Genomic DNA, 22,602 nt, shown 5'->3' with positions numbered 1-22,602 from the left:
GCGGTATGAGAAAACAAATACCTTTTTGAACATTAAAGCATATCAGATATCGTAGAGGCATAAAATACAATGATGAGCATAATATGTCTTCTTGGAGTAGGGTGATGTACCTGTTTGAGTTGCTTAATGATGCTGCTGTTCTCTAGATGAGCCTTGAAGGCTTGGATGGTGGCTGCGCCGTCAGAAAAGCGCCTGACAGGGGAGAAGCGCTCCATGGGGAGATGAAGGGTGTTACAGTCCTTATAGCTCGATCTAAGGAGGGGGCCACATGACACAAACACGTCCACACAAAAACAAGCACCCACATGAAGACGCAGCATGACAGATGACACAGACACATTGACACACACATTCAAGCGTACAGACACAGACACACACAGATAAGAAACTTGAGCTCTTCATGTCTGCACAAAATAGTACAAGTTCATGTGTCAGCCTGTGATTTATTGAGTGTAGAAAAATGGATATGTCAAACAAATCCAGCTACATCCTTTAAATGATTTCATCCATCCTGCCAGGATCATGACAGGGAAGAAGACAGGTTATGGAGTAAAGTTGTAACTTCAAAATGTCTCATATTTACACCTTTGAGCTGACATGTTGTTTACTGAAGTTCATCTACAACACTGAGAATTTAGGACGTTAAAGGAAAGCTTCTTGAGAGTTATGTTTCTACTTAAGAGCTCTTTACTAAGCACTACACAGAGGAACATCTGTCACCAGTGGCAAGTTGAGGACATAATCTACTTTTCATTGCATAGCATAGAGCACATAAACAACTACAATGAGTTGGCATGCAGATGTTGAGCAGATCACAGCATCTGTTTGCTAAAACGTTTTCCATGAAAAAAAGATGCCACTTCTAGCTTTACACCGGTATTGTAGCTCAACAGAGCGTGTGATTTCCTTCAACAATTCAGCACACATTGTCCAACAGGTTCTACTTATCACTGCATCCAAATACTAAAGGACACCTAGTATCTCAAAACGCTTTTTTTTTAAACGGAGTTTGGAGAAGGATGATACTTAGGGGGGGGTCAACAGCTAGAATTGGACAACACCGAGAACACTAAATGTGGCCGCTACAGGAGGGAGAATAAATAGAAGTCAAGATTTAGCTTTTGGGAGGTTGTTCGTACAAGAACAATCTGCTAAATCTGATCCGGTCACATACCTGATTTTTCCAGGTTTATGGGGAAATAAGGGTTATTCTAAATGCACTGGTGATGTGGAGATATGTCTGTCATGTGCCACACCCTCCAATCTCATACACCACTTTGGACAAAAACATATTCTTCCTCCTTAGAAGGTGTGAAACCTTCTCACATGGTGAGAGAACATTCTCACCAATGTGTGTGAGATCAACTGTGTGTGTGTGTGTATGTGTGTGTGTGTGTGTGTGTGTGTGTGTGTGTGTGTGTGTGTGTGTGTGTGTGTGTGTGAGAGAGAGAGAGAGAGAGAAAGACAGAGTCAGGCTTACTATGCCCCTCATTAAATGTGTGTGAGTTTTTGTGCATATACGGCTCGGAGCGGGTGTGTCCCCTCACCGGGTGTGTGTGTCGAGGGCCCAGCCCCCCCTCTGGCGGGGGCCCTGGGGCCGCTGTGACTCTGCCGAGGGCTCGCCATGCGATGTGCTCATGAGCGCGTGCGTCGTGTGCCGCTTGGAGCGGTTCGCCAGGTACCTGGGCCGCAGGGAGGGGGGGAGGACGGGGGTGAGGGTGGGAGACAGGAAGCAGTGCTGGTCAGCTCTCTGTCCTCATTGGCTAATGGAGACGGGGGGATAGGCCCGCCCCTTCCCATCTCTGCCAATGGGTGCCATCATTCATATCATCTTAGCCAATCAGAAAAAAACATTTAAGGAAATTACATCATAGATGGATGTTATAGCTTATGGGTATCCCACACCCACACCCCCCAGCTTCCAATTTAGGATTGGACTGGATGTCTTCTTTTTGTTATCATTCATTTTGCAAGCTTCAGGGTTAGCAAAGCTGTGTGCGAAAGAGTGAGAAAGGTTGGAGAATAATTTGGCACTTGTTGAAATGAAAGAGATAAAGAAGCTTTTGGCCAAAAGGTTTGAAAGATAGTAGGGCTGGATTTGGTGGCAGAGTCAGTTTGAAACTGTGGCAGAAGGCACTTGCGCGATGGAGAAAGGAGGAGAGATGGGGTAAGCACCACAGCAGAGTGGCCACCTCCCATGGGAAAAAGCAGAGCAACCTGGAGGCACTCACTCCCAGCAACCCAGGACACCAGCACAGTCTACAGAAGGTGCTGTCTGAAGAGGAGCAGCTGGAAACTGGACTTCTTAATCAAGATCACAACTCCATACACCAAGCCTGTGTTTTACCCTGTCCTGATTTCAACTCAAACTACGTCAATGCTCTCAATTTGGATGACTTTTCGGACCTCTTACATAAAACAACTATAAACCCCCACTGTGTGGTTCTGTTATGTTTTGGGTAAACCCAATTCTAATATTTCCTGACTGTGATTGTCCTACAAAAAAAGGAATTCCGTCCTGAATGCGACTAGACAATATTTAAGGCTGATCAAAAAACTAAAAATGCAGTTATGTATTCCTGTATTTAAAATCAATAGATTATAATAAATATTCTGAGATAAAGTCTCAAAAGAATAAATGTTCACCTAAATAATAATAGCCTCAGATTATCCAGTTTAGACAGCACCCCTGTACAGAATTCCCCACCACCAAAAGCCGCGGGTTACCTCTGCACGGCCTCTTGGTCTGGCTCTCCATCCGAACCCTCCTCATCCACCGGAGCTACAGCAGGGATAGGGTGCTGGAAGAGGCAAAGAGTTTACAGTCAAAACTTCCAACAGTTTTATATGAGGGGATATTATAAAAGACATCCAGATCCTCACCGGACTGGCGACAAGCGGTGAGGGCCCCCGGGGCCTCTTGAGGAGCTGAGCATGAAGTTGAATGTTGGCCCCGCCGTCGGAAGCTCTTCGACCCAGAGGCCCCATGCCGTTGAGCAGCTGCAGGGTGGGGGGCTGCAGCAGAGACTGCTCCTGGAGGATCGGCAAAAAACAGGGAGTCAGATAGGAGGAGGAAAATCAATAAAGCTGATATTTAGACCATCCACATGCATTTCTGAAAAGTAACTTATTATTCTGAGAAGTCTTCTAATAATGGATGCTTCGATTAACCAAAAAACGAATCGATCAGGAGATTGGCGTTATTGCTTTGTAGTTGCCAGTTGAGGCAGGAATGGGGACAAACTAGTACAGCACACCTGTAGGTTAACAATCATTCCTGCAGCTGAGAGCAATAAACATGTTTATGTTTGTAGTCCCGCCTCCCAGTTCACATTGTCATGCAGGATCTACACATGTGGTTGCTAAGGCGTACTACTAACAGTCGGTTGGTGTCATGTTAGGGAGCTAACGGTTAACCTTTGGGTTGTATTGCATTACAGTAGGATAAATTACCTGTGGACGAAGTTTAATTATATCATGTTGTGTTCAAATAATATAACATTTAATTTTTGATAAGGCAATTCAATAAATACAGTTTGAAAACATGTTTTCACACCAATGTAAAATGTGAATTAGAGTGGGAATTTATATATGTGTTCCTGTGTAATATGTACTTCCTAACACAAGTTTATTGAACATAATTGCAATACTAGTCCAATATATTTTTAAAGCAACTATTAAATATATAAAATAATAAATTACAATACAATATTAAAAAAAATGTGGATCCTTTGAATAGTGTTATCTTAAAAACAATAACTGCAGATAACAAAACAAAGTAAAAGGTTAACAATGACTTAAGTTTAAACTATTTTTCAGGATGGTTCCGGGACAATGATAAAAATGTAAAGTCTACAGCCTTGTTTAACATCTGCTTTAACAAAACAAATCAACCAAAACTGTATCTAAGTAACTAGGCTCATCGACAAGTTACTACTGCCACAAATGTACAACATTATACTACGACTGTACCTTGTACTCCAGCTGCTGGGTGGGCTGCAGGCTCTGTGTGGGCATGAGAGTGTGCATTTGGCTCATTTGAGGGGCCAGTGGGGGGAAGGGGGGCTGAGGCACTGCCCCACGGGGGAACCCTGGTGGCAGTTGCTGGAGGTCCTCCTGCATCTCTGTCCTGTGGGTGGAGAAGGGAGGATGTCAGGAAGGAACCCACACTCCACTATAACTGCCCACTGAATATTGAATAAACTCAAAAAAAACTAGACTAACCTGACTAAAGCATACACCATCTTTTGACAAGGGCGTTAAATAAATAAACTAAGATAATATGACAATACAGTGCATACATGGAAGTCCTGAAAGATATAGACTAACTTTCACGAAAAAGTTGTTATGGAAAAAAAAATGTAAGGAAATAATGGCCGAGATTTTAGAGTAATCAGGTGAAATTACAGACGAGCTGTAGAATATAAAATACATTTTGTGATATTGTAGCACTAGGTTATACATCACTGATGGTAGATCTGAGAGTTGTGTTTAACCTTTGGTCTGGTACTCCCACAGTGTGCCGCCTCATCGAAAGGTAGCGCGCCATGGCCTCAGGAGACGGCTCCTCCCCTTCATCGCTGTCCAGTGCCATGTTGCCATCCGGCTAAACAATAAATAGACACATATTTATTTATTCAAATTCACGGGATGTTAACAGCCACCAAAGTGTATTTAGTGGCACATTTTAGCATTTTTTTAACAGTGATCGTTTCAAATAAATGTTATTTGTTCAACTGCTTGAATCTGCTCAAATGTAATTATGTGGGAAACAATGCCATTCAGAAAATACGTGCTTAAAAGTTCATTTCTTCTATTAAAATCCCTGCTGCAATGCAGTAATCTGACACATTCTTGTGTTTCACAGCATTTGTGAGTCAGCTTGGAAGCCGTGTGTGTTCTGTTTGAGTGTGTGTGTGCATGTGTAATTAATTATGTGTATCGCAGATGGATCCAAAGCTACACTGACAGTAGTAAACTGTAGTAGTAAACCGAAAATACCGGACAGCCAGTGATTACATAAACAGAGTTAGTTTACAACATGGTCGTAGCTTGTTTAACAGTCTTGATGACCGTCGCTGGCAAGGTGACTCACCTCAACAATCTGGTTCTCTGGGTTGATGAGCTGGACGTGGGGAACGGTCATGCTAACGGGATTACCCTGTGGATCCGTCTGTTGGGCACGCACACAGACACACACACAGACACGCAAGAAGTGTTGCGATTAGACTAATTTTCTGGCAAAACAAATCCGCTTGTGCCAAGGGATTGGCAGATGTGGGTTAAAGCAATCACCTCCACTCAGAGCACAGTCTGAAGAACCCTTAAACAAAACTACTCTTCTTCAAGCTGTCACAATCAACTGTTGATTTTATGGCACTGAAGGAGATCGTGATAAAATTGTATTATATCCGCAAATCAGTTCATACATATTATTACATTTCATTGTGTTGACAGAAAAACCATACTATTAATCAGATAATTAAACAGTGTCTTAAGATCAACTGTCCCACTGCTTCTAAAAACCTTTTTCTACAAAATGTATACTTACTAGCCACCTTAATAACCCCAAAACCCTCAAATATTATCAAAGCGAACTAATTACTGACCTAGGAATGTTGAAAATATATCATCACGTCATGCTAACACAGTAAACAATTAATTACCTGTACGGCGTTTAGAGGATAGCTAATGGAGCGTGGTGTGGGCGGGGCCACGCGCAGGGTCTTGTGTTTCTTGAGGCGGTCCGCCAGCAAACTGTAGATGGCACTGTAGTGATCGTATGCATCCGTTTGTAGGGACTAGAGAGGAAGAGGCAGGATAAATATAAGCTGCTGAGATCTAATGGTTTTATGCTAAATTGTGATGGTCTGGTGCACGCAGCCAGATGATAAGAAACACTTCCTCATGCACTTGGTTTGCTTTCCCTCTGTAGCAAGCTCACAAAGAACTGAGCAGCGTTTACTGTGACTTATGTGTACCGTTACAGCCGTCCTTTACACGACAAGTAGTTTTAATTGATTTGTGCGGATCAGCTTCGTATTTGTTCCCAACCTGAAGTGTGCGCTCTCGGTCCAGGCCCATCTCACACATGGCTATCAGCACCTGCTCATTGATGAGCTCCGTGTCTCTCTCAGTCTTCACCTGCTCACACTCTGCTATCAACTGGAAGAAAGAGAAGACAAATTCCATTGAGGTTTTTTTTCACAGTTCAAGGCACCTAATCCATAAAAATGTACTTAAAGAAGTAATTTGAGATTACGACATAGATTTCAGGTGGTTACTGTTAAGAACTATGAGAAAGTCGGGAAGAAATAGTATGCCGTTTTTTTGGCATACTAGCAAATTCATTAAGCATAATCTAAATTAACCGTAACCCGTTTTATTAAAAGGAGATGGTCCCAAATGTATGCATTGATTTAGTTATACATTTTAAATGATCTGATTTTCAACATATAAACTTATCAGTAACTAATTCAACCTTACCATCTCTAATATCAAATTATTTGGCAAGACATTTATTTTATTTTATTTGTTTAACACATTCAGTAGAAAATGCAGATCGGAGATGAGTCATCTTTGCAAGAATGACACAAACACAAAGACACTAAATAATCCAATTTTACACAATTTGCAAAAAATACCATGTGCAGTCAAAGAGAAACCCACGACCTCAGAACAAGGGGAAAAATGAGTCAGATTTGATTTGCTTCATGAGACATGATCATATAATGTCCCTATAGATATCGACTGCTGAACACTTGTAGCGGGGGCTCACCCTGTCGAAGTCTGGGTCTGGGTCTCCTAGTCTCATCCACTTGTTCTTACAGATCTGCTCCATGGTCAACCGCCTGCTGGGCTCCAGCACTAACATGTGTCTGATCAAGTACTCACAGTCTGCAATATAACATAAACATACATGAAATGACACCATTTGAAACATAGAATAAATTAAAGCAACTTGACTGTTTGAAAACATGCAAAATGACACTGAAGATTACCAGTGATAGTGTTTAGTTTGTGTGGTTTATAGAGAAAAGAGGGGTAAAAAAAATCAAACTTTTCTTGTTTGTGGTATTTTAGTTTTATGTTCAAGAAGTTGATTTATGTGGAATTAAATCCTACCTGTAGACATGAAGAAGGGGATGCGGAATTTGCCACTGAGAACACGTGCCCGCAAATTTTGTAGAGTGCTACCGTCGAAAGGCAGGGCGCCGCACACCAACACATATAACACCACCCCTAAGCTCTATAGATAGAAAAGACAGCGGGAAACAAAGCATGAGTTCATCATTTTTTAATAAACTTAGACAAACTATTACTGCTATAATAAATAAATCAAGAAATAGACAAGATAGCTGAAATGTATACTTTATCTTAAGACAGAATACTTTCAAGACGTCACATTCATTGAGACTATTTGTTGTTGTCTTTAAGCCAATTAACTACACCCTGCAGCTCAACAGGGCCTCCTACATACCTAAAAGCCTACTCACCCATATATCTACTTTAGGTCCGTCATACTCCTTGCCCTCAAAGAGTTCTGGTGCAGCGTAAGGAGGGCTGCCGCACCACGTCTTCAACAGCTGTCCTCGAGAAAACAGGTTACTGAAGCCAAAATCTGACAGGGGGAGAGGAGAGCTAGGTTCATGCAATCAGACCGCTTTGCCCGACCGAGTAAATGCAATCAAGTCCAGAAATGTCTCCAGAAGCACATGTTGATACTTGCCAATGCCCAAACAAACAAGACAGCTTAAAACACCTGAATTAATTTCCTCACTCATACATTTTGAAGTGCAAACACACACACACACACCTGCGATTTTGATGTTGAGGTTGTGGTCCAGCAGGAGATTCTCTGCCTTCAGGTCTCTGTGGACGATGTTGCGGCAGTGGCAGAAATGGACAGCTGCCACTATCTGTTTGAACTTCTTCCTGGCGTCTTTTTCAGCCATTCGCCCATGAGCCACAAGATGGTCTGTACACGCAAACAGTGTACAGTTTAGAGACTTTGATACTACTTACCTTTGAATATACAGGAAGTAAAGAATGTGATTCTGTTAGATTTGGCCAAATAAATTACAACATTAGATCATCAAGGAGAAATGTAGAAGGGATTTCTTTTTTGTTACTTAAGAAAGCTGAGAAATAGGACATAGCATAAGTGTTACAGAAAGGCATACGACTACAAATAAAAGAAGGTAATATTGGCAAAACATAAAAACAAGCGTTTGGTGAAACAAACAAAACAGCAATACAAGAATGGAGAAGCATTGCCAGCAACCTAATCATGGTGTGTACAAATGTGAAAAGTAAACCCTCTTATAACGATAATGTTTAACTGGATTTAGATTTTCACTGGGTAAACTTGCAAGACAATTTAAAGACCTTGAAGTCCTGTAAGACATTTTTGAAAAATCAGTTTTTAAAATATACATCATCTGTGTTATGACAGTGGTAAAAATGATATAAGAAACCAACAAAGCAGAGGGAAAGGGGAGGATGAGGACAATCTAGATCAGTGGTTCTCAACTAGTCAGGCCTCGGGACCCGCTTTTTCCTTTGTCAATAAATCGCGACCCGACATTTTGAACCACTCAAATCTATTAAACAAAAGATCGTGCTGTAATATATAAGCTTTTCAGCATACAATATTAATTAAAGTGAAGTACAGTGCATATATCCCTTCACAGAACTAAAGTATGCATTAAAAAAAGGTTTAATGAGATGATGGAATCAAAGCTGAACTGTATAACATAAAAAGGCACACATGCTGAAAACCCAACCTCAGAAGGGGGTCTGTGGGGATTCTCCCCCAGGAGATTTTTTAGAAATACTAACATATAAACTATGCATTCTGGTACACTGAGAAGAAAATAAATAAATCTATTACTAATCGACATATTAATAACATTTTATGCCATTGTTTGTTTTTCACTTAGTTCTGACAGCTGAACTTACTGCTCCACACAGAGAGAAGAGGAAAGAGGAGAGAGTCTGTGTGAATTACTTTAAATTGTGGGTAAGGGTAGATAGCTCCCATTGTTCTGTGACCTGTCAATCATCAAACCGGGGATCATATTTCATTATGTGTTCATTTTGATCTGAAGTTGTACCCATGGATGTATAAAGAATAGTTCTACCGCAAAGTTATTCTCCGTGGGGACTTCCGGCAACAATCTTGATTCTGATTGGCCAGAAGACTTGAAAAAACATCAGCAAAGATGTTTTATTGAGAAGATGATCACTACGGGACAGAAGTTTTCAAAACCGTTTATGGTCTCCGGTACTTCCAGGGTGTTTCTCAATCGCGAGTACGCTTGCTTGGTAGCACATGTCTGCCGAGCATCTTGCTTCAGAAGCGAGTCAAGAATACTTCCTGGCATTCGGAAAACGAAGTGTGGAACACGCTAGCAAGTGTGCGTCATATGAGAGGCCCCGCCTTACATCTTCCGCCACAGATTTGGGGAAATTGGTCCGTGCGCAAAGCATTGTGGGGATTTTAAGACCGCGGAGTCTACACATGTGCAGCCTCGATATTTCTCCAAACGGAGTACGCCGGGCTCGGTAGATTTCCAAGTATGCTGGAGATTGGAACAGTACTTCGGCGGCACTCGATGACGTAGTATGCTTGAAATAGTGGCTCTGAAGCAGCTTTACTCGCCATTGAGAAACACCCCCAGTCCAACGCCTACTGCATGCAGAGCGTTCGAAAATCGGACCTTCAAAATAAAAGTTTGACTTTTTCACTTTTTTTTTTCTTCACTCACACATCCGCGACCCACTTTTGGGTCACGACCCACCAGTTGAGAACCACTGATCTAGATCAAGGTAACTGTGGGAAACTCCCTTACCGAATATCTCTCCACCGCTAGCGTACTCTGTTACCAGATAGATCATCCTCTCCGTCTCCATCACCTAGAGATATAAACAAATGATAACAACCAGGACCCACAGACCCTGACAGGCCGTCATCCAGGGATGGACAGTTTCACCCATTACACAACACAATGAGTAAGCACAGTTTGGCATACACAGGGGAAGATTTCAATAGAAAAAAGCTGCCTTTAACTCAGTGCAGTTTTCAGTCTGTGTATCTGTGAGGATTTTAACATTACACAGACATTTTGATTCGATTATGTTTTAACTGCCAGGGGCCGTTTCAGACAAGATGCCATAAAAGACAGGCTTGTAACAAGTTTATTCGGTGTAAATGTGAAAAATCATGTTCACAGCTTAAACATAGAAACATGTTTTTTTTCTTCTAGGTTTATTTAATATTTTAATACAAACAAATCGCTGGAATTGCCAACAACTTGATAAAGTTAACCCATAAAAAATGGTTGGTTACTTCAGATCGTGCTAAATCAACACAATGTATTTTTGTCCTTTTCCGATTGGACCATGGTTCTCAGGTGTAACATGTGAGCAGAGTGCATTATCGCCTCTGGGGGTGAGTGTGACTGTGTACCTGGTAGAGGCGGATGATGTGGGGGTGCTTCAGCAACTTCATGATTTGCACCTCTCTGAAAATCTTTTTCAGGTTCTCATCGTCCAGCTGGGTCTTATCCACTATTTTTATAGCCACCTGGAGACAGAGAGACAAGAAAAGGGATGCAGGGACAGAGGGTGAAGTGGTGAAGAGAGATGGTGAGATAAAAGGAGGAAACAGTGAGGGAAAGAGGTAGCATGGAAGCGAGGTGGGAGACAAAACAAGAAATATGTTGTTGATCAGCTCTTGTGTGTTCAAAATAGAGGCAATACAACTTAATCCATTCACGTCAGACAGCGATTATGGGGGATTGGTTGCAGTGCCCTTGCAATATTGCTATGATGACATAACAATCATAGAAGGGCAATGTGCCAAGAAAATAACCAGCAAAGAGAGCTGAAGGGAGGGTGAGTCAGACAGACTCAATTTAACATGACATGACAACGCTTATGCCAGTAACAAACACGCAAAAACATAGAAACAGAGTTAAAAACGCAAGATGTTACGAGCAGATAATGACAATTCTTAAGATGATGAAACTGTGTGTTGTTAACCAATGTGCTTGTTTGGGTAACCTGACCTGAACCCTGACCTTCAACTGCGTCTGTTGCATAACAGCCGATCCCTGCACAATGGCTCCGGCAGGGTGGACAGTGATGCTGTGTGACAGGAGCTTTGCGCTGCCACTTAGGAATGGGTAGATGAATTTAATGACTCAATCAAGCAAAGCTAATGGGACGGCCCCAAAACACATCTTTGTCCAGAAATAGACGAGCGGGTACAGTGCGAGGCCGTGTGAAAAAATGAAAACTATGCGTCCTGTGTTAACACACACAGAGACACAAAAAGCTTTCCAATTATGTTGAGTGCCATCCTGAGCTCTCCCTTTCCTGATAACAGGCATGAAGAAGGTCAACTGAAGCCCGACAAGGGGTGACTTCCTGTTGCAGGCAGGAAAGGGATGTGAAGGAGAGCAAAGAGGGGCCTCCTGGGATAGCACAACACCACATCTTACAGTGGCATTGATCCAGATCAGAAAGTGTCTGTGTGTAGCTTCCCTTCAAGGGCATTGTAGTGTCTTCCCTACATGGACTTATTTACAAAGACTGTGGTTTTAAGTTGAATTTATAATTAAATTGTCCTTTTTTTGACAATGAGCTATTAATTCAAAAATATAGTACTCCATCATGCAGGTTTCCATATCATTGTAATGGAGTATTGGCCAGCCTTATGAAGTGATTAACCCACCAAAAACAATTACACTTTTTTTTATTTGACAAAATGGTAAAACAAGTCATACATGAAGTCCCTGACCATCACCAAAAATACAGATGAATTAGGGATTTTTTTTTAAACAACTCTTGCCATGTGTGTTTAAGCATGCATCTGATTGGAATGTGTGTTTATGTGGTATTTTAAGCTCTAGGAATCTAATCTTGGCTTTGGCAGTCATCCAGTTTTGTTGATGTAATCGCGCCCCTCTGTATCTTCTGGAGGGTAACAACAGGACATCTGGATCACACACTTTGACACCCAAATGTAGTCCGCCATCTGCACACACTGCTAATTTTAAGAACAATTAGTCCTTCTGAAACTTGGAAAGGACAATTGTACAGAAGCTAATGCAATGTCTTGATTCAAATACTTTCCTTAGTACACTGCCATGTCGTACACTGAAAACTTGCAACGTGAGATTTGTAACCCTCTAAAGAACTACAAATGTTGTCACCAAGCTAGAGGAATGGAGATGCGAAGTGGTTTTCCACAAACAACCATGTGACCAGTGTACATCTCAAAGGTTGGGTTTCCAGCTTTAGCTCCAGCCAAGGTACAGTAAATATGTTGTGACTGAGAGCTTGTACTTGAGCAGCCTCAGGGTGTTCAGTCTGCTTTCATGACTCTGGAATTTTCCATCAAAAAAGACACACACACACACACACACACACACACACACACACACACACACACACACACACACACACACACACACACACACACACACACACACACACACACACACACACACACACACACACACACACACACACACACACACACACACACACACACACACACACACACACACACACACACACACACACACACACACACACACACACACACACACACACACACACACACACACACACACACACACACACACACACACACACAGTGTCACATAGCCCCAAACATCACAAGACAGTGACCTCAACACAGCACCATCTCAGAGCAGCTGGTGGGCAGCGGAGGAGTCTGCACACTTTACTGTACCTTACACAACTCACACTCAATTCTTGCTTCACAGCACAGAAAAAAACCTGCAGCAGCTGTTGGCAACAAAATGATAATCTCCAATAAAATATCTACTTCATACAAACTACTCGATATTTGTAAAGTCAATATAAATACTTGTTAGGAGTTTATACAAATATGTCCTCCTGTTGAACCAAATAGAAGAAAGCACGAGCAAGATACACAGTGCTACCACAACACATGTACTGACCAGAGCAATATGTATTTGTGAGAAAATGTAATTGCGCTACACACGTGCCCCTATAAGGAAGTGTGTGTTTGGGAAGTCGGTACCACTTTACAATAAGACTACCCTTATAAAGGATTCATAAAGGGTTTATAATTAGGTTATGAATTAGGTTGTAAACACTTTATTAATCATTAAGAACCATTTATAAACCAGTTCCAACATACGTCAACACAGGCTCACTATTTGGCAAGATGACTAAGCTTTATATTGGCTACTTAGCGAGAATCAACTCAGTGAACAACACCAAGGATGCTGGCTGCTGAAGAAGATGAAATAAGCCAAGTAGCCAATATAAGGCTTAGCAGTACAGATAGATGTGGGCTTACGATTTGGCAAGCAACCGGTCACAGTTGCCCTGTTTATCTCGTCTTAAAAGCTTATTACATTACATGTCATTTGTTAGTCGCTTTTATCCAAAGCGACTTACATACATTCAGTACTGTGGACAATCCCCACAGGAACAATTTGGGGTGAAGTGTCTTGCCCAGGGACACAACGACATGCTGACTGCAGTGGGACTTGAACTTGCTACCCCCTGATTCGAAGTCCAGCACTCTATCTACTGAGCCACAGCCGCCCATTATTCTTGATTTATAAAGTGTTCACAACATAATTAACAAATGAAAAACAAACTATTCGTAAACCCTTTATAAGGGTAGTCTTATTGTAAAGTGGTACCGGGAAATCTTATTGTCACCAAAGAGTTAAATAGTGTAAAAAAACATGATGCTAATTTCCAACTGTTTACATAGCAAACATCTGGCTTTATCAATTTACGACTGAACCTAAGCCATTTGCTCGAGCACATAACATTCCCATGATTCTTGTTAGCAATTTTTCTCTCTGAAAAATTAATGTTTACATCTACTAAAATAACTATCACTCTAGTGGCCAAATTCACAAGATTGGAATTCTTTGATACATTTCTGACTGACTCCGGTCGAACCGGCAATTAGTAGAGGATAATGAAGTCTATTTCAAATTAACATCTTATTTAGACCACCCTGCACTGATAAAGAAGGTTTTTTAAAGAGTTTTAATGAAAAAGCTATAATGTCTAAAACTATACAGCATTAAAGTTAAAGATTTTATACATGATGTTCACAAAGCATTTGACAAAAAAATTATTTAGAGGTCCATGACTCAGCTATAATGAAGCAAAACAAATAACTGGGTCTATGCGGTAACGTCTACAGTGGGAAGCTGTGCATTTTGCATGATCATCTGTGTTCACTCACCTATTACGTCTGAGGTTAACCTTCATCAACAAGTGACACAGATTACAACACCTGTAATGCCCAGGCTTAACCCGCCTCATCATGGAGATGTGTGTTGGGGCGAGCTGCTTAAGCTACCAGAGCTAAAGCTAAGCTACAATGAAGCTTCCCCCCCTGAGTAATGTAGCGAGCTAAGCTACAGCAAAATGACAAAAGAAGTGTAACTGCAAAGCTTTTTTTTTTTTTTTTATATAATTGAACCAATGTAACTTCATGTCAATGCTGATAATAATATAAAAACACATTATATAATATACATCATGAAATCAAACAAATCATCATAATTGATATTGTTTATTTAGGTATCAATGAATAATTATTAAACAGCAATGCAAAATCATTCACTGTACGGTAAATACATTATTTCAACATACTTCATTTCCCTGAAGAAATTGACATATTCAATTAAGTATTATAGCGCATGAGCACTTCAAAAGAAAACACTACCGGTTGACTGCACGGTCCACATTCCCCTCTTGACAGTAATGGTTGATTGGTGTTTACAAAGAGGAACCCAGCCCAACTCCAGTTTTGCTCTGGCTTTGCAGTATAAACATATCCGTATACGGGACAGTGTTTCCCACACAAACTTTTCTTATTGGTCTGATAAAACCATACCATCCATGTTCAATAACTATTGGGGACGACGGGGGTGTGTGTGACCTCTCGACACGCTGCTGCCCTCTGTTCAACCGAGACTGGATCACGGGATAGGAGATGGACTGCTGTAAGTGATGCATGCCATGGCACCCAGGATGTTTTTACTGTAACATCCTGGTGGGTGCTGCTTTTTATTTTGTTATCTTGTAAGCCATTTGAGATAAGTAGACAACAAATGTAAAATATGAATCCTTTTTCATTGTTTTGCTGCCCATAGTGGTACAGTATGTTTAAATCTAAGATACTAGGGAAGTGCACGGACATCTCCTTTTTTTAGTATAGAAATGTTAAAAAATCTTCCTGCCAGATATTTTAGGGTTCACAAACATAACACATAAATAGAACATAGCTATGCCTCTTAATATCCATAAATGTCAGTGTACTGTGATTTATTTTTGCTGCATGAGTCAATAACAAACCAGTCTGGGTATGTAATCCCCTAGCAGTTTCAATTGATTTTCCAGAAAATGTACCATATATCACAATATATAATGTTGCTTATAAAACGGACAAGTCAAATCAAGCAATCTGATTGGTTCTTAGCCGTGATATACTGACCGTATACCACGGGTAGAATTGTAAGTTACTTTTCACAACAAGTCAGTATCCCTCAACTGCCTGCAGTTTGCTTTTCAAACTGGAACAAGAAAGCAGCGGAGAAGTAACGGGGCAGAAACCCTCCTTTTTACGCAGCGGTCCAGACATAGACATCAAACGGCAAAAACATATTCAGTGTGCAGTTCCTTTGGCATTAGGGCAGGGATATTTAGATACTTTCCAAGGTTTGACATAATAAATTGTGCTACTTTTAAAGCAAGCAACGATGTTTTCAAATCTGTAATCAAAAAGGTCCGCAAAAACATTTAAGATTAACTTCGACCTCCGGGGGGGGGGGGGGGGGGGGGGGCGGGGGGGGGTCTTACTATGGAGGAGTGGATTGAGGAGTGCCTATCTCCAGAACAAAAAGCACCTAAACGACGACATGCAGAGCTACGTGAAGAGCAGGTAGACCAACTGGAAAGGTACCACCATTCAAAAGCTTTCTGATGCGGGTCTTGAAACAAAGCAGAGAAATGATGACCGTTAGTGGCCACAGGTGCGAAAGCTCTCTCCAGAGCTACTGGAAGCCGAATCTCGGGGACCGGAGAAAGTGGAGCAATATTCTCGCCACGCCAAGCAACAGCCTAGAACAACCTCAACCTATACAAGTGACCACGTAAGCCATGCTACTGATGCTGGACAGGTTTTCAGTGGGTGCACAATAAACGGCAACATACACATTAATGTAAATAAATAGCCAAATAATGGATCAACGCTCTCTAATATGTTCGCTAGCTGTTGTTAGTGTTGTTGCATAGCAACCACCTCGCACTATGTTTCGTGCAGAAGGCAACGGAGGGACTATTTTATTTTGAACATCATTATTTACTAATAAAAATTATTTAAATTAGAGTGTGTATTTTTCTTTCATATTGCCAGCTAAGGGGGTTGTCGCCCCTTAACTGTGATATAATGAGCATATACCACGGCCTGTCGTGAGCTATTGCTTAAATATACATTAATAGAGGATTGTATCGATATTACCAACTCTCAGTACACAGGCCAGTAATGAACAACATGGTGGAAGTAGCAGCATCGAGCGAAGACCTTAGCTCTTGTCCATCACAGCTGTGGTTTCTAGTTGGAGGAATAGGAACCGGCAGAGCTACGACCTTCTTCACTAATCAATCAACTCAATGTCAAACCCAAAGCACACCTGACTAATTTGGTTCCATCCAGCTTACAGTGACATAAAACACAGCATAATAATGTAATTAAAACACGCTTTTTTCATGACATACAATGAGCTCAACCAATTGCAAGCCATTTCCATTCAGAAGTGGTAGTTGAGGGCTGGAACCACCATCATCTCTATGGAAACCAGTAGGACTTCAATGGAGCGACCTTTCTCCAACTAGGAGCCTTGGCAACTCACAGTCGTCTCTGACAACAAGCAGCTCTGTGGATGATGATGACACAAAGTTGTGATTTTAAAGTGCCACAGTGTGTGCTGCCATGTACCTGTTAGTATCTGGCATGCAGAAACACATACACACACACTGCTGGCATCAGTCTAGGGCAGAAACAGGAACGGGATAGGATCGTACTGATGAAGCATACACTGTCCTCCCTCATGTCATGTACCGGAGGACACACACAGTCTGAGCTGTGTTCTTTTGAAGCCGACTGGCTGCAGATAAACACTACTTAGAATGCAGCAGGATATGACCAGAGGGCAAGGAGATAAGTCAAGAAAAAAAAAAAACAGGCTTTGTCATATTATTCACCCAAACCAAATCACATTTGAATGTGTGTCTTTGAGAAACAGAGAGGGGATGCCTCATTTTAAAGAGCTGTGCACGAGTGACTAAGGGAGTGAGTGGAATAGTTACACAGTACATTAGGCATGTTACCTAACGTTACCTTCCTGCATGGCCTCTTCCTCCTGCTCATCCTTCCCTTGCATTTGAAACACTAGAGAGCAAAGGGGAGAAGACAGGAAAAAGAGGAAAGGAAAAAAGCGGCTTCCCCAGACAGACAGGTCAGGACATGTCGCAGAGTGCCATCTTTTGCCAATACCACTCGCCTTGCTGAGGGCACAACAAAACAGAGGGCTTTTTCTAAGTGTCTTTGATCCTCAGTCAGGTCATACAAGGGAACTGACCAAACCTCAATACTAGGGCTGTCCAATTAATCGTATTTTAATCGCAATTACGATTTTGGCCTGCCACAATTACGAAAACAACATAATCGAAAAAAACAATTATTTTGCTTTGCTCGGTTGTGACAGTGCACTGCAACATATCTGATCTCATTTATTTTAGTCTAATTTATTTGTATTTATCATATTTACATATGTTTAGTAGCTTGTTGAAGTGCGCTCCAAAATATTTGTTGATCTTGTTTATTGGTATTTATTATTTTTGATAGTATTTATTTAAATGTAAATATAAATGTATAATTTATTTAATTTATTTTTGTATTGGTTTTTCAGTTGAATTATACGTTCAGGGTAATCAACAGTCAAAAAGATACTGTTCAAATTATTATTTGTATTTGTTTTAAAGTTCAATAAATGGATGTTTTCAAAGTCAATGAATAATCGTATTTAATAATCGTGATATCAATTATTGACCAAAATAATCGTGATTATGATTTTTGCCATAATCGCACAGCCCTACTCAATACCTCAATCTATTTCACACAAGTTTGCACATACGCAAACATTTCACTTTCGGGGGGGAATTCAACTGTGACTATTGCCCACAGGAAAAGACTGTTAAAATAACAACGCAAGTATAATACATTGTTGGTAAACAGGTACAGCACTGAAGACAAAAAGCAGGGCTGAGTGACAATGAGTCAAACACGTGACGAACAATACATCACATGCAAATATTCATTGTATTGAAGGAGCCTATTATGACAGAATAAGGCTACAAAAAGTACTGGTGACTGCTTAATGTAGACTAGACGAGACAAAATCACAGGGCATTTTATTTCATATTATGTGGAAATAATCCTTCTCAGTTTTAGCACGCAATCAGATTAATTTAGGAATCTTTAAATAAAACTTCAGGTTCTGGTGATATAAAATGTTATCCTTAGACATTCAACAAATTAATGTCAAATTATTAGTCAGTAGTAAAATATGTTTGTATATTTCTGCCCTGCAGCTGAGTATTGCTACAAAAATCTGCAACAATAGACCTGTGCTTGTGTCGCCATCACTGAATATTAGCACTGAGCATTTACCTAGAGGCCAGCCGGACCAAAGTTTTATTATACCTGACTAATAACCATTTCTGTTATATCACATCCAGAGTATTGATCAAATATTTAATTGAGAAACCAATAAAGTGTGCAGAGAGAAACAGAATTCCATTCAATAGCCAATGGTGGCCTAGAATGGATGCAAACGAGCCATCTGTAATGGAATGTGGCCAGGATGTGAAATATCATTTCACGTAAAGTGCATTGAAACAAAAGGCCACGACAGACCTGATAAATAGCCTAACAAATTGTGGTGAAGGGCGAACAGTTCTATATCTTCAGTCAACTGGAAAATAATTATTCTAAACATATGCTTTCAACACGCTTTATGTGATACCTAATACACAACATGTGTATACAATGAACATTCTTAAACATGCTTTCAAGGACATTTTATCATGACTTTATGCAGGGAACACAGTAGACTTCATCGAGTGGTGGACATGAACAACACTGGCTTTGACCAATTTGCATCAAAGAATGGACACAGACTTGAATACAAATTGTATTGTTTTGCAATCTAAATAGTGTTGATGTGTACTATGCAAGCTACATTTGAAACACATGTTTTACAGTTTATTTAGTTCATAGTGTAACCAAGAAAACTTAAAGTGTCTGTCTTTGTATGAGTGTATCAATCAAAATGTTTTGACTTCCATCTCACTATCTGGCCTTTGTCTGGAAGAGATTAACTTTCACTATTACAGCATCCACATGCAGCTTACTCGCCAACCACCATCGAAAGTTTGTGTTGTGTGACTGTATGTGTTAACAAACATATACACAAACAGCCTCCATTCCACACAAATGTATAAATAATCAGGTCCACTTCTGTGTGACACTGCAGGATATCATCAGCGTTATCTAACGATAGAGAGAGTTGTTAGGCTACCTTTGACTTGTCAGCATTTCTCATTGGATCATTATAAAACTTAGGCCATAAAACAAGGCTCCTAGGCACATTTTATCTGATGACGGATCATTATATCCATATTCTTCATGGTATCCACAGGCATCTAAAACTACACAATCCTCCAATATTTATGAGCAACTGGGGTGCTGGTTGGTGAAAAACCATAATCTGACTGCTCTGTCTGTGATCCCCATCAATAGTCGACAAACAAGGACTCTCTTTCATTCTTTCAGTACGTGTTCCACTGTCATGTTGTCCTCTACCCATCTCTCACACTCAGTCAGAGAGCCAGACACAGACAGACACACACACACAGGCAGGCAAGCATTAACAGGCTTACACATAAGAAAGGGTCATAAACAGCTCATCAATCTTTCACCCTATAACACAGCTACTGTCTTTGTATAGCTTTAATGACAGACAGAAAACACTGTACTCACACCTACAAGTCTGTAAATGACATTACAGTCATATCAACACAGCTACAGTCCTTCAGATACATATCCTGCAGCATTGAAAAAAAACACTACCCTGACCCAAGGGTATTTTGGCTTCATGAAACTAAATGGAAGGTTATCTGAGATGTGGAGCAAAACACACAAATGACTGTCTGCCTGTCTGTGTGTGTGTGTGTATGTCAACAAGGGCATAGAGGTAAAGCTGCACACTTGTGGGCTTGTGACACACGTACAAATGTTGCAGGAGTCATTTGTAAGCTTAGGCTTAGCAATCCCTCATTTGTTTTGTGTTTAACCAAGTATCCATTATAGGGGAATTGCAATATTCATATCATCTTCTCATGTCACTACCCTAAACATATGGTCATAAGTAGAACAGATGTATGTCTGATTCTGCAGTTGTCAAATGCACTTTATTACACCATCATGCAGGCCAAGAAGACATAGATGTTATCTAAAGCGTTAAGAGACGGCATACAGGCAAATAGAGCCTTTAAACATTGAGGAACCTAATCCAAAAGGTCAACAGAAAAGATAAACACTACTTATTTAAGCAATTTCTTCCACTTGTAAGGTCCCACATTTCCCCTATCTAGAATAAAAGTCCAAATCTAATGTTAACAGGCCCATTTAAAAGCATGGGTACAATTGTAAGTTTAATGATCAGGCTTATACAATTGTAGCACTAGACCGACTTGGGGAAAACCTCAATGTAACCCACCTACTCATTAATGATAGTGCTTTGCGTGAATATAACTTGTTGATAATAGAGTCTGCAATTGAATGCGTCAATCATCCAGTATACTGCTAACAGTCGCACACTTTATGCAAAAGCATCTACGTACACTCAAAGTGTGTGGTGGCAGTTTTCAAACCACTAATTTTGCCATGTCAATATTTTCTTGTCCGAAAGGCCTCATAAAATGGCATCTAGTTAGTTATTGGGATATCTTAATAACACACAAACTGGTGCACAAACTGGTTTAATTACACCGTGAAATAACGGTTGTATTATTAAGTTGTAAGAAAAGCGAAATGATAAAAGCGAATTGTAAAACTTTAACAGCTACAGTGTCTGCATCTGCTATATGCTTGAAACAGTTGAGTGGTACTTTTACGTTGAATTTCGTGAGGAGTCATAATACTTGGGAAACTACGTCTATCAACTTTAGCAGCTCTTTACTTTAGTTATCTAGCAGGATCAAGCTAACTTTTAAACGTGTGTGTTGGCAAGCCTTAAATATATCTGCATCTAGCCAAACAGCTAATTAGCTAGTAAGCTAAGCTAGCTCCTAACGTACAGTCGGAACATTTCTGTCTCCTCTTCTCATCTTCGTCAATACCCTTCTCTCCGTCCTCTACACATACATTAACCCCAGGCCTTTAAAGCTTTACGTAAAACACACTACTACCTAATATATGTAACACGAGATGTATCCTATGCTAATTGCGCTTGTATCCAGTAGTTAGAAGTGATGCCCCGTGTCGGATGGACCCCCCCCAACAAGCAGCGGTGTCACCAAAGCTGTGTCTCCAGAGCCTGAAGGCCCCAGCGCCATCCCGACTACATGGTCGAAAAGACCGAAAATGAAATAATGACAACGCGTATATGTTCCTAGATAAAGCTCGGACATCAATGTTCTTACCTTTGCTTTGGTAATTATGTGTGTGGCTAGTTTAACAACCGCGAAATTTCCCTTGCCGATGGTCCGCTCGATTTCGTAGTGGCCCACTCGGGCTGGGGGGGGCCTGGTGGCCGAAGTGTGGCCGGGATTGGTGATGCACCCGGGGGCCGTGCTGGTGCGACCGGAGTGGCTGATACCGGAGGGTGGCTGGGCTCGGATCTGGGAGCCCATGCCTGCGTGGGTCGGTCGGGCAGAGTGCGTAATCCCGGCCGCAGCGGACCCAGCAGCACCTCCGCTTGACACGGCCGCCATCTTCTCGCCTCTCTGCGGGAACAACAAGCAGCCTTGCGCAGCGCGCATCACGGGCACGCCCCCGCCCTGCGTCATTTTACGTGGAACGCTCCTCCGCAGCGCCCTCTCTAGGTTGTAACCGTGGCAACGATCAGCGTAACAAATGACTTCATCCACAGCAACGTATTGTGGTTGCCTTGGCGACAAAGAAGTGCGCATTATCACTCTGGTTCCCATGATTCAGTGATTCTTTGCAAACTGCTGCACTGTGTATGATGATCAGTAAGGCTTTAAAGGAGTACAGCACTCTAACGTTGAAATGACAGATACACATAATAAGGTTCAGGAAAACAGACATCATGAATATTTATAGAAATGAATAGTTCTTCACACGTTCAAGCAGTTTGACAGACAAATTATGGCCATTCGGTGTTCGTGAACAACCTGCTATTATGAGTCAAAGCTACATGTAGGCCTATTCCTATTTGATCAAATGCTTTTTACATCTAACACTTTAATGAACAGTTC

The 22,602-nt window shown here is 41.1% G+C and overlaps 1 protein-coding gene across 3 annotated transcripts in view; it reads right to left on the bottom strand.

Moving 5' to 3' along the window:
- The window catches only part of sik3 (SIK family kinase 3), a 36,045-nt gene extending 13,924 nt beyond the window's left edge, over positions 1 to 22,121 (bottom strand). The window contains exons 1-16 of one of the 3 annotated variants that reach the window (XM_034114440.1): positions 21,805 to 22,121; positions 10,472 to 10,588; positions 9,855 to 9,918; positions 7,817 to 7,978; positions 7,497 to 7,621; positions 7,126 to 7,249; positions 6,779 to 6,897; positions 6,055 to 6,165; positions 5,667 to 5,801; positions 5,096 to 5,173; positions 4,497 to 4,606; positions 3,973 to 4,129; positions 2,884 to 3,033; positions 2,728 to 2,801; positions 1,548 to 1,682; positions 111 to 252 (exon numbers count right to left, since the gene is read on the bottom strand). In XM_034114440.1, coding sequence (XP_033970331.1) covers positions 111 to 252; positions 1,548 to 1,682; positions 2,728 to 2,801; positions 2,884 to 3,033; positions 3,973 to 4,129; positions 4,497 to 4,606; positions 5,096 to 5,173; positions 5,667 to 5,801; positions 6,055 to 6,165; positions 6,779 to 6,897; positions 7,126 to 7,249; positions 7,497 to 7,621; positions 7,817 to 7,978; positions 9,855 to 9,918; positions 10,472 to 10,588; positions 21,805 to 22,095 — 2,094 coding nt within the window. In that variant the 5' untranslated portion in view covers positions 22,096 to 22,121. The remainder of the gene's footprint in view (positions 1 to 110; positions 253 to 1,547; positions 1,683 to 2,727; positions 2,802 to 2,883; positions 3,034 to 3,972; positions 4,130 to 4,496; positions 4,607 to 5,095; positions 5,174 to 5,666; positions 5,802 to 6,054; positions 6,166 to 6,778; positions 6,898 to 7,125; positions 7,250 to 7,496; positions 7,622 to 7,816; positions 7,979 to 9,854; positions 9,919 to 10,471; positions 10,589 to 21,804) is intronic. The other 2 variants (XM_034114441.1, XM_034114442.1) reach the window with 2 other exon arrangements.
- Positions 22,122 to 22,602: the final 481 nt, after the last annotated feature.

Source organism: Trematomus bernacchii, unplaced genomic scaffold (assembly GCF_902827165.1).
Source record: "Trematomus bernacchii unplaced genomic scaffold, fTreBer1.1, whole genome shotgun sequence".
Classification (NCBI taxonomy): domain Eukaryota; kingdom Metazoa; phylum Chordata; class Actinopteri; order Perciformes; family Nototheniidae; genus Trematomus; species Trematomus bernacchii.
Note: the sequence above shows the minus strand (reverse complement) of the source record. Positions and strands in the feature narration are given on the sequence as shown.